This window comes from Vigna angularis, chromosome 3 (assembly GCF_016808095.1).
Source record: "Vigna angularis cultivar LongXiaoDou No.4 chromosome 3, ASM1680809v1, whole genome shotgun sequence".
Taxonomy (NCBI): domain Eukaryota; kingdom Viridiplantae; phylum Streptophyta; class Magnoliopsida; order Fabales; family Fabaceae; genus Vigna; species Vigna angularis.
In genome coordinates, this window is record NC_068972.1 from 42,331,752 (window position 1) to 42,343,689 (window position 11,938).

The following is an 11,938-nucleotide window of genomic DNA, read 5'->3' on the forward strand; positions in this document are numbered from 1 at the left end:
ACCGGTTTATAAGGTGAGGTTTGCATCCACTTATAAACTATGAATTGGTCTTATCTCTAATAGTCAATACGAGACTTCCAACAATGTTTAAGTTGAGTTAAAATTAACACTAAAAAGAAGACCAATACCAACAATGAGCAATTTGATATCTCAAATCAGAGTTAGAACGAGATATGTTTATTTTTATTGTCTCAGTACTTCCGATTAGTAGGTGAGTAAATACTTTAGAACGATCAACAAATTAGATAAAATATTTCTTCATTTTAAGGCACAAAGTTCCTGATATAAGTATTAAAAAACTTGACTTCCCTTTACGGAAAACTTCAAATTTAATGCTTGTAAAGAAAGGAGTTGGGAGAACTTTATCCCTAATCCTACATTGACATGACTCAACATGGATAAGTTGTGATTTAATGACTAGTAAATACTAAGCGTATCAAATAAAGTGCTAAATCTAAAACTTTTGTAATTTAGAAAAGCCATTCATTGTTGTACATCGTAATTTCTGTAAGGCTACTCTTCTTTCTTTAAGTATGATGATTACAACACTCGCGTTTAGCAAATTTCTCATTTTGTTTTTTTCTTTAAAAAAGATGTGGCATGTAGAAAAATCCTGTCAACTTCATCCAGCTTTGGTAAGTCTTGGTCCTTTTCCATGTTTTTGGAATTCAGAGACATTTGTCGTAGATGCTCCTCAAAATCAATTGTTTCTCCATTGCTTTGCTCTGGAAACTTATCAAACTCGTCCAAATAAAGAGGTTTTTCCTCTTTGGTGAAATTCTCTACATCCGAATCTGTCTCAAATATATCTGATAACTTATCGGAATCAAAATCCAACTCAGAGTCATTATCTGTCTCATCTTCTGTGCATCCAATGTTATCATCCATCAACTGTTGGTGTTTATCTGAATTGTCTAACTGAAAATTTGAAATTCTCTCTCTGTCAATGTCCTGGATTGCGTCAGAAGCATATGCATTACTCTCTGCTGCACTTTTGAATTGCGCTTGCAGAATTTCAAGTTCTTGCTCTAGTCTTGGAATATGTCTCCTCACAGCACGGAGAGCATCCCTGTATTTGGATTTATCCAATGCCTGCAAAAGATGAGAATCAACATCATGAAGGCACCGAAGAATTTTTAAAATAAAAAGAAACATCAAATTTTGTGAAACAGACAAGTAGCATGAACATGAGTGATTGTATGTATGCATCAAAGGTCCGCAAATGCAAAATTTCAAACGTAGCCGTGGTTGTGCAACTGAAGCATTATGTAGTAGAAATTTCACCATAAAATTCTGGACAATGAAAGACCAAGAACTGTTGGAGGATTTTGAAACCCCACACCCAGTTAAACTCAATTTCTATTCTGTATTAAAAAGTGACTAAAAATTTAGTACACAACACAGTACCTTCTTTCTCGAAAGAGACACTCGTGGAGACATAATCTCTGTTGGAGGTTGGGAGTAGTTTTTCCCTCTGTACATTATTATTGTGTTATCTTCATGAATGTCAAGCACTATACCTCCAGTCAATCTTGCCAGCTCAACAGCAATGTCCTTAACCTCCTCTGCTGAAAATGTCTTCACCACTACTTTCAAGGTCTGATGTTTTTTCCAATGTAGATGCATGTTCAAAATTACACCTTGGTAAATTCCTCGCCTTCCAACTGGCACATAATTTTTGCATTTAAGGCCCATCTTTAAGAAGAAAAAGTGCTCTTCCGGTGTCAATATCTCAGGATCGTGGGTTGTTTCAGAAGATTCAGCAGGCTCAATCTTTTTTAGGGCTTCACAAAGTCTCTCTTCTTTCTTTCGAGCCTAGAATGATGGAGAAAACACTGTATGTTCAATAACTGACACAACAAAATCAAATTAAGTTTTCATAACACTTTTAACTGTATGATGTATTCAATTACTGTATGAATAGTTTGTACATAGAAACATTAGGATCAACCTTCGTTTGAGGAAAAAAAATGTCTTGTTCAGACAAACCCATGATGTTGTACCAAGATCAGAGAAATTTTATTGGAGTAGGCAGGTTGAAGAGTGTTCAAACCCCTGAAGTTGTCTTGTGTATATATTTTTATCTCTAGATCACAGAAATGGAAAAAATAGCTTATTGGTCAGAGTTTTGGTTGAATGCTAATTAAAACGGTTCTGTCAAGCTTACCATGTTAAGACAATCTAGGTACGATCCACTCCTTATCCAGATCTTGGATGTTTGGGATCTCCTCAGCAGACTGGGAGAGGACCAGGATCTCATGAATTCCTGGAGGAGGGGTTTACCTCAAGTATCTTCTCCTATCTCTGGATCACTTTGAGAATATGGACGTCCACTGAATAATACTACACGTTCTGATTTTTCCTAATTTTCATTCTACTCTTGGTCCAATACTACCACTCTTATAATGAGTTAATTACATAGAACCTCTTACTCACCCTTGTTTGAGAAAGATAAGTGGGCTCGACATTATTACCCAAGGGCCATTAACAAAGTGAAAGCAACTAAAATGTTGAAAATGAAACGATAAAGCTAATATGGGTAAGAAGAGTAACTAGGAATGCATATCACCTATTCAAGTAATTAAGTGTCTCTTAGTGCCTGGTTTGGAAGGACAAGAGTGGTAGTACTACTTTTATTTAGTATTAGAAATTACTTTTGTTCATAAAATAACTTTTTCTCTTCAGAAAAGACAGGTGATAAAGGGGTGGCTAGCTAGAGTCAATTGACAACTGATAGAAATTGGGAGGAAGAATACAGGTTTCTCAAATATCTTGATAAAGGAGAGAATTTTATGTACAACATATCCGTCTGTATTACGTAGATACTATACTAGGGCAGAGATTGATTTTTTACAAATAAAGATTACATTTTTACCCTGATTTCTGGTTCTGTACCTAACAATGTCTTATCTCTTAAAAATCTAGATATCTTCAAACACTATTTACCAAACATATTTTGACAAATTCTATGAAAATTAAAAAAGACAAAAAAAAAATACTTTAGGAATTAGATGGAAAGTTGTTACCTTATTATAAAAATGAATGCACTAAAATAATTCTGTAAATTAAAGACTGAAAGATTTAATTCATGTTTATCTTACTGAAATTATGTATTTAAAGATTTGAATAGGTATAGTGCAACAATCCAACATTCAATACAGAGAACCATAAATTTATTTTTATCTTTATTGACAACAGGACATGGTTTAAGAAATTTAAGCAGTTCTATCTCTAAATTATTTTCACAGAATATTGCTTGAAAGGCTTCTAGTGTTCCAGTTGATTTCATAAGCAAGTTTTAGCATACATTAGAAGAAAACACTATCCCATTACAAAGTTTCCAACAGCAACAGATTTATTTTTATCAAGAGCATCACTATTTCATGAATATGTGACAGAATCCTAGTGTTTCAGACTAAAAGGTAAACACAAGCCATGAGTAGTATGAAAATACTAATAAGAAATACAAACCTATGTATAGATATTGCAAGAACAGGGAGGCAAAGGTGCAAAAAATAAAGAATCAGCAAAACCATACTTACTGTTTGAAAACAATAGAAAGGTCCATATAAAATAAAAAATAAGACTTACCTTCAACAATTTGTATAAAATTTTTTCCTCTGATGTCATCCTTTCATACTCTTTCTTCTTCTTAAATCTAAAGAACTTCAGCCATCTTACAACTGCTCTTTTCCCTTTCAATTTTTTCTTATTTTCTTTGGCATTGCCATTACCCTCATTACCAATCGGGGCCTTCTCAAAATCCTGATAGTGTTTCTCTGCAACCTTATTGTTATACTTCAGAAATGAACATGAATGAAAGCCTATGCTTCCCAGGATAGAACATGTTTTCATATAATAGAGCTGATAAAGAATAGGTTCCTGGCCACGAACCTTGCACACTACATAGTCCAAGCTACAGCAGTGTAAGTCAATATCGAAGCAAACTTCTGTTTCAATTATGTTTCTTTTATTCTCACACAATATTACAAGCTAAACCAAAGAAAAAAAAAACTCAAAAAATTATTAGTTTAGTAAACTGAATATTACCTTCCAATTTCCTTTTTATATTTTTTACTACAATTCTAAAGTTTATCTTTCTAGCATCCTCATTTTACTTAAGTAGGCAAAAATCCAATATAATAAAGTGCAATTTTTTTGTTTGCAGTGTTCAAGATTGGATAGTAATGAAAACAAGACTAGTCCTTGAAATGTAAAACAAGATTTGAAATTAGTACCTTGTTTTTGGAAATGAGGAATTGAAGGAGAGATTGTTGTGGAAGTGAAATTTAGTGAGAGGCCGTAATGCCAAAAGCCTCCACGCCATATTTCCCAATTTCTAAAGGACGAAAATGAAATTCAGCGTAGAACAAATGATTACCACATGCTTGCTGGCTTTGCCCTTGTGCACAGAAATGACAACGAAGCGAAAGGTGCTGAATTTATGGGTAGTGGCTGCATAAAAGGGTTCATCTATAGTAGTAGCTGCATAACCTATCTGGGACTGGGGTGGAATACCCACATCATTGTTTTAAAAGATTTTGGTGGTTAGCATTAGGAGCACAAGGGGGTTGAGTTTTAGAAGAGTTGGTATTGTTAAAGATTATATGAACACAAAACAGAAATTTATACGCTTCAAAATTTCAATCGCACTCACTTTTGGAATGTAAAGAGAGAGAAAAGAATCTCAAGATCTCTGAACCTGGCCACAGCAACAATAAGAGGAAGCCAAAGGCTGATACTTTAGGGAGAAAACCCAATTTGATTTTGAAGCTCCAAAATGCCTTTTTGTCATGGAAACGGCCATTCAAAGCCCTTGGTTTTTACCTTGCTCTATTTCAAGACTAAAATATATTTCAAGTCTTGTATAGTAGATTTATTTTTTGTTTAATTTTTATAGAAACAATTCTTAGATTCTCAGTTTTAATAATTTTTTTATGGATTTAGTTTCTAATAACATTTTTAATTTTACAAAATTATAATTTTCATGTCAATTATTCATATATTATAAGATATTTATGTAACTTTCTATTACATTAAAAAAATTGTGTAATATATATATATATATATATATATATATATCATAAAAATAGTTGCATATTAATAAATTTATGTAAGTTGTAAACCAATTGACGAAAAATTTAATCCTCAAAACGATCTCAACAAAATCGGTTTTATCTAGAAAAATCTCATTTATTACTCATGATGTAATAACTTGAAAGAGAATAAGAATTATTTTATATATGTGAATATCATTTTCACATAATTTTTTTTATCTTAAAGTATGATTTAAATAAAGTTGCACTATAAATTTAGTACAAATAAAATGAGCCTGTGAAAAATATAAACTTAAACAAGTTACGCTGCAAAACATAAAATTAAATAAAGTTAATATTTTTAATTAATTATAATTCCATAAGTTTAAATAAAGAACAAGAAATATATAAAATTAAACTTTAAATAGCTTTTCAATTATTAATGTTTATTACTTAATTCTTTTTAAAATTACTGAATACAAATACCAAATATCTAAGAATAGGAATACCATAATATTTATACACAGTTATTGACAAGTGGATAATTAGAACGCGTGTATCTACTATTTACGAGTATTTATTAAAAGTATTCATCTTTATCTATTACTAATTTTATTCTTTGATATCCATTACTATAAACAAGCATAATGTTTATAAAAAGTCGATATTGTTTCGTGGTATAATATTGCAATACCATAAATCAAATTTTTAATATCAATAGTATTATACAGACAAGTTTTATTAATAGTAGGAAATTTTAGAAAAATAATCATTTGATTAAAATTTGACTAACTAAAGGGGAGAAAAGTAGAATAATATAGTGTGGGATGAAAGTCATGCTAGATTATAACTTCCTCTTCTATGAGATTTAACATATTCATCCTTTTCTCTTTGGAAGAAAAACTTATAATCTAAGTGTAACAGATAAAGAAAGTGTAGTTCCTCCATTTTAGAACACCAGTTACTTTAACTTTTCTACAATATTTTTTTGATGAAATATTGAACGAATGTATCATATCTCAAGGTGAATTGGACTATAAGCAAATGAAATAAAAAAACAATATCGTGAAATAGAAGTCGAAAAGAAATAAAAATTACGATTTAACTTCAATTGAAATGTTCTTAAAAACAATATTCAAGTGAGTCTAATTCTGTAACGTCAGCTTGGGGCTGGAAAATAATGTGTTTTCCATTGGCAAGAGGACTGCGAAATTAGGAAATTGGTATTTCTTAAAAATAATAAACTTTTAACCTAAAAAACAAGTAATTACATTCATGTCATTAAATTTAAGTTGGCAAAGGAAATAGAGAAGTGATTTTCTTTTAAAAAAAATCAATAATGATCAAATGTTACAGTAACTTTGGTTACTGTAAAATCAATTATGAAAGGATATTTGAAGCTTTGATAGGACTTTTTGTTTTCACATGATTATCGTAGGCTTTTCTTATCCAATACTGATTTTAAAATTCCAGCTCTAAAAGGCAGAATCGAAAAAGAGTTCCATGTTTGCAACACTTTTTCAGAATAGATAGTCTCATCTCAACTATTACATAGTATATTGAGATACTGAAGTGCATATATACTGTAGTAAAATATTTTAACTAATCTGGATAAAGAAAAACCATAAAAAAAAGAAAAACACCACATAAATATTACAGCATAATTGACATTATAACATTTTGTTCAAGAAAATCAGATGAAACTTTATGATTTAATGATATTTAAAGAAGGGAGTTATGGTAATTTTGAAAAGAAGGATGAGAGGGTTTATGCAATTGTGCTATACTTGTAAATAGAAAATGAAAAATTTTAAAACAAAGGAGAAGTGATTCAAATTTTATTGAAATTTGGCGTTTGTAATTTTATAGAAATAGAATGACTAAAATTGTATAATTGGGGAAAACCAAATGGGGATGCAACCATACTTCTCTGGTAGCTTAGCTTTCCATTAGATCTGCCAGCAACAAAATTACTTTTTCTTCAAGCTGAAAAAAGTCAGAAAAAAGTGATAAATATACTAGACATAAATAATGAAAAGGTCTCCCCCAAAAGATAGCATGCAAAATTGCTTACTTTCTATTGGGATGAAAATGTAAGCTTAGACTTGGCCAAAACAATTGTCAGATTCAGGCATTCCATAGAGTACATGACCGTTGAGTCCTAAAATGGGCTGAAATACAAAGAAAAAGTCCACATCTGTTTGAATTGCATGATATTTAAGTATGTAACTCTGACAAATAATAATTGAGTACTGACCACCAGTATGTCGAGTAAAGACTTGCATATGGAATAACAAACTTTCCAGGATAGAGTTTCATTTAGTTGCAAAAGGCACTAGAATGCAGCTAAAGTATAAAGTTAGTTCAACATTTTGACAATCATGCTGGCTTCAGGTAATAATGTTAAAGTATACCTGAACAATGAGGTGTGCAGGATTAAGAACCTCTACTGACAAACCATATCTTCTCCAAACAACAAAGAAGCTAGCAAGTAGGACTGATATCTCCAGAAAAAAAACAAACTTCCCAAAACTGCGCACAATTTATCTGAACATTTGCTTAACAAATATCATCAAGCGCTAATTGCACATATTAAACTAAAACAATGGAGGGAAAATGCATTCCAAATACGAACCACCGATAATTAGATACAGAATTAATTCATTGGCCCAGTAGTAATCTATGAGATGAATTTAGTTTGAAAATCTCTTTTGATTAATTTCCATACTATACATTTAAAATATTGGTATGATATTTCTAGATTTCCTCTATTTTCTTACTCATTCTATTCCTATTCCTCGTGTATACTAAATGACTTACGTCCTAGAAATGAGGAAAAAAGGGAAACGCAGTTCATTTAGTTCCAACCAAAGAGTGTCAACACTCCAATTCCCATTACTGACCTTCAAGAATACGCGTAAAAGGAGTCAAAACTTTTTCCCATCCAAGAATCCTGCAAAACAGGGGAGAATTGTAGTTATGACTACGTAAAAGTATGCTCTTTCAAATCTTGGAATTATTCTGGCAGAGAAAATGGTGAATTAAGAAATGAATAGCAACGTGCAGCAACTCTGGAACAAAATATAACTGATACCAATTTATCCTATCTTCATATTTCATATATTCCCATATACTTTGCCTAATTTTATGGACTTCTATTCAAACTACCAAGCCATATATTATAACAGATTATCATAGAAATTACCACTAGTAATTCTAAATGCCGTGCTTGAAATGCTCCAATCATAGCCTCAGCCATGTAACCAAATTAAAGGAAACCCAGCACCAGAGGAAAGCCAGACCAGGTATATTTTAATCATGCTTTTATAATGTAGGCTCCATCATTAAGCACATCTATTCTTTTGGAGAATTATCTCCTTCAGATGCACATGAGAGTGCCAGCATCCATCCTTGCAAACCGTGAGGAGAATCCCTTTTCACCATTACTTCTAGCCTGCCAACCGCCCGCTTTGAAACTCCACAATTCAGCAAAATGTTAGCAAGAGCTCTAAATGTGAAATCGTCTGGTTGAATGCCAGATTTTATCATTTCCTTGAAAGTTTCTGTAGCTTCCCTTAGCCTCCTATCCACAGAATACAAACCAAGCACATTATTATAACTCAATACATCAGTCAAAAGACCTAGTCTTCTCATCTGTGTTGCAATTTGAATGGCTTCATCCAATCTTCCGATTTTCTTATACATACATAGCATCATTGCATACGAAAACTCATTTGCAATTTCTTTTTTCTTCAAGCTCTCAAATATCTCTTTTGCTTGTTCAACCATAACAAGTTCAGTATAAAGATCAATCATACAATTAGAGGAAAATATAGAAGGACCTTCATCTGACGATTGAAGCAATTTGTATGTTTCTTGAGCTTCTTCCAGGTAGCCTAATTTAGTATACAACTTAATTAAAGAGTTATATATAGTTGGATTCCCTGGCAATCCTGCCTTTCGCATTTCATTAACATATTTGTTGGCTTCTTCAACACTTCCCGCATCAGCAAAAGCATTGATAAAAACACCATAAATAATCACATCAGGCTGCACGGCGTATCCAAGCATCGTTTGGTACAATTCTTCAGCCATTTTCAATTGCCCTAACTTCGCGAAGCTTTTTATCACAACACAATATGGAACACAGTCACTCACAAGTCCTGCTTTCTGCATTCTTTCAAGATAAGATCTTGCATCGCGCGGCTTGTCAGCACTGGCCAAAATATGTATAAGAGAACCGTAGCTGCATTTGTCTGCGACAACACCAAATTTCTTCATACAATCAAACAATTGGCATGCTTTATCATAGCATTTTCCTATCCCATAAGCTTTAATCATTACATTAAACTCGAGGACAGTGAGCTTCTTCTTTTCTTTGCAGCACATAAATACTTTCTCTGCTTCTAAAGTGTACCCTCGCTCTCCATAAGCGTCAATATTAGCAGAATAACAGGCAGAACTAATATTCCCAGCTAGGTGAAACCTCCTGAACCACAACCATGACTGCTCAAGCATACCTGATTCTACATACATTCTAGTCAAAGCAGATTGGGTGACCTCATCAATTGCAAGATTCCTTTCATCCATCTCCCGTACAAGCTCTTCCGCTTCTTGGACCATCTTCCTTGGCGAGTATGCATACAAGAGGATACGGTAACTCACAACATCTGGCTCAAGGCAGGACTGTTTCATCCTTGCAAGACATTTAGCTGCCATGTTGACATTATTATTCTTAATATAAGCCGAAATGAGAATGTTATACGTCCAAGTGTCGGGTCGGCACCGAAACTCTCCCATTTTCTGGAACAACAAACAAGCTTGTTGTAGCCTTCCACAGTTTCCATATAAGCGAATCATTAAATTCAGTGTCACTGTATTCAAGGTCATGCATTGTCTGATCATCCTAGCAAAAGTTTCACATGCTGCGCGAAATTGACCACCCTTCCCATACGTGTCAATCAAGGTAGTATATGTATTCGAGCTTAAACAAACATCGGCACGTGATCCTTCATCACACACTGCAAAATTATGACTAACCCCTAATCTAAAAGGTTCACCTCTAATCCATCTTCGGAAGAACTCTTCAGCTTTTCGGAACTCTCCCCCCCTCTTGTACAACAAAACAACAATCCCCATGGTGACCTCATCAGGCTCCATTCCTTGATTCTGCATCCTCTGAAGCCAAGCAAGAGCTTCTTCTTTGAGCCCACCTTTGCTATAAACATCAATCAAGGTCCCATACGTGGAATTCACAGGTGCAACCCCTTTAGCATTCATTTCACCCCACAAATTCTCCACAATCCCCCACTTGCGCGCTCTGCCAAGGGTCCAGAGCATTATGTTGTAGTGAATGACGTTCAAGTCATAGCAACCCTTTTCCTTGAACCACTCGAAAATCTGCAAAGCCCTCTGCCAAGAGACCTGGGCCTTCAGAATTGCACTGATTTCCCTGCTGGACAGAGTCTCCTCCCACTGTCTTAGAGCGTTATCCAAGTCGTGAATGGTGTCGAGAGCGTGGAGAAGGGAAGGAATGCGTCCACCGTGAGAGACCCATCTCGTCGAACACGTGGAGTGCAGCTTCTTATCGACCCTCTTCTTTGGGGTGCTGGAATCAGCATTTTTATCCAAACTCAGTTTGTTGAAAGGATATTTATTCGGAGAGTGATAGGTTTTAGTCGGAATGAAAGCAGAGGAATCGGGTGGAGAAGGAAGTGTGTTGGTGAAACCCAAAAGATTGGCCAGCATTGGTATCAAACCTCAGTGCTGCAGAGCACGACGCCGAGAGACTTGCCTCTGCGCTTTCGAATTCCTTTATCTTATTCTTTCGTATTTTTTGATGTGCCAATGTTCTTTGGGCCCTCCCCTGATCCTAAACATTTAAAGAAGGCAGGGTTTTGTACCCCCATATTTTCTTTTCCCACCCCATCTTTCACGTCATAATTTGTTCTAAATATATTTCAAAATAATAATAATAATTCAAGACATTTCTAAATTTTGCAATTCAGAGAATATTATTATAGAGAACATAAACCAAAATAACAATAGATTATCCAATCTAGAACTATATTTTATGTTACATAATTCAAAGTTATATTTCAAATTACATAATTTAAACAATACAATGTAATCCAAAATTATATTTCAAATTACGGTAGTGTAAACATTCCAACTTACATCATTCAAAAATATATTATGAGAATGACAAATTAGCTCATTTTGTATACTATGATACTAAAAGAAGAAAGTATGAAAGTAGAGGAAGAAAAACTTATATTGAAAACAATACAAAATAATTTAAAAATTGTATGGAAACTTTATATAAAATAGAAACATTTTTTTATAGGTACTTACCTTAATTACCTAACAACTTAATAATAAGTGAAAAAAAAAATACCATTCTCCTTAGTCCTTATCGTGTTTTGAAAAAAGCACATCCACACTTGAATGTTTGGAAGATCGACATAAATGTTATTTCTTCTTTCGTTCCTATAATTTCTTCATTCATATTAAAAATTGTTTATGCTTTAGAAATATATTGTGTATCCAAAAATTGTATAATTTCAATAGGCATTCTTTCTAAATCCAAAAACATATTTGAATTTGTAAATTATGTAATAAAAGATATATTTTCAAATTACATAAAAATATATTTCAAATTATACAATTCAAAATATATTTGATATTTAAAAATATATTCTAGAATATATTTTATATTGTACAACAAGAAATAAATTTCTAAACTATGCAATTTAAAAAATATTTTGAATTATATAATCCAAATATATTTTGAATTACATTATTGTCAGATTTATAAATTTAGAAATATATTTTAAATTGTAAAATCTAGAATAGTGTCATCTAAAATTATCTTTAGAGTATATAATTCAATATATTTTTGA

The 11,938-nt window shown here is 32.8% G+C and overlaps 2 protein-coding genes across 10 annotated transcripts; both read right to left on the reverse strand.

The window, feature by feature from the left end:
- Positions 1–441: 441 nt before the first annotated feature.
- On the reverse strand, positions 442–4,816 carry LOC108324165 (uncharacterized CRM domain-containing protein At3g25440, chloroplastic-like). 5 transcript variants are annotated; one of them, XM_017557022.2, is made up of 4 exons: positions 4,239–4,816; positions 3,592–3,916; positions 1,408–1,815; positions 442–1,092 (listed from the first exon to the last, which is right to left on the reverse strand). In XM_017557022.2, exons 1-4 carry the CDS (start codon positions 4,325–4,327, stop codon positions 568–570), a joined length of 1,347 nt encoding a protein of 448 aa, XP_017412511.1. In that variant the 5' UTR covers positions 4,328–4,816; the 3' UTR covers positions 442–567. The 5 variants fall into 5 exon arrangements, with proteins under 5 accessions (XP_017412511.1, XP_052730951.1, XP_052730954.1 ...); XM_052874991.1 differs by having other exon boundaries at positions 3,592–3,902; positions 4,239–4,815; XM_052874994.1 differs by lacking the exons at positions 3,592–3,916; positions 4,239–4,816 and adding exons at positions 1,952–2,086; positions 2,168–3,585.
- Positions 4,817–6,863: 2,047 nt separating this feature from the next.
- LOC108324043 (pentatricopeptide repeat-containing protein At3g23020) lies at positions 6,864–10,869 on the reverse strand. Of its 5 annotated transcripts, none has more exons than XM_052875042.1 (5): positions 8,242–10,869; positions 7,940–7,989; positions 7,451–7,568; positions 7,111–7,371; positions 6,864–7,022 (listed from the first exon to the last, which is right to left on the reverse strand). In XM_052875042.1, the coding sequence occupies exon 1, from the start codon at positions 10,782–10,784 to the stop codon at positions 8,391–8,393; it is 2,394 nt and encodes a 797-aa protein (XP_052731002.1). In that variant the 5' UTR covers positions 10,785–10,869; the 3' UTR covers positions 6,864–7,022; positions 7,111–7,371; positions 7,451–7,568; positions 7,940–7,989; positions 8,242–8,390. The 5 variants fall into 5 exon arrangements, with proteins under 5 accessions (XP_052731002.1, XP_052731003.1, XP_017412331.1 ...); XM_052875043.1 differs by having other exon boundaries at positions 7,111–7,382; XM_017556842.2 differs by lacking the exon at positions 7,451–7,568 and having other exon boundaries at positions 7,111–7,207.
- Positions 10,870–11,938: the final 1,069 nt, after the last annotated feature.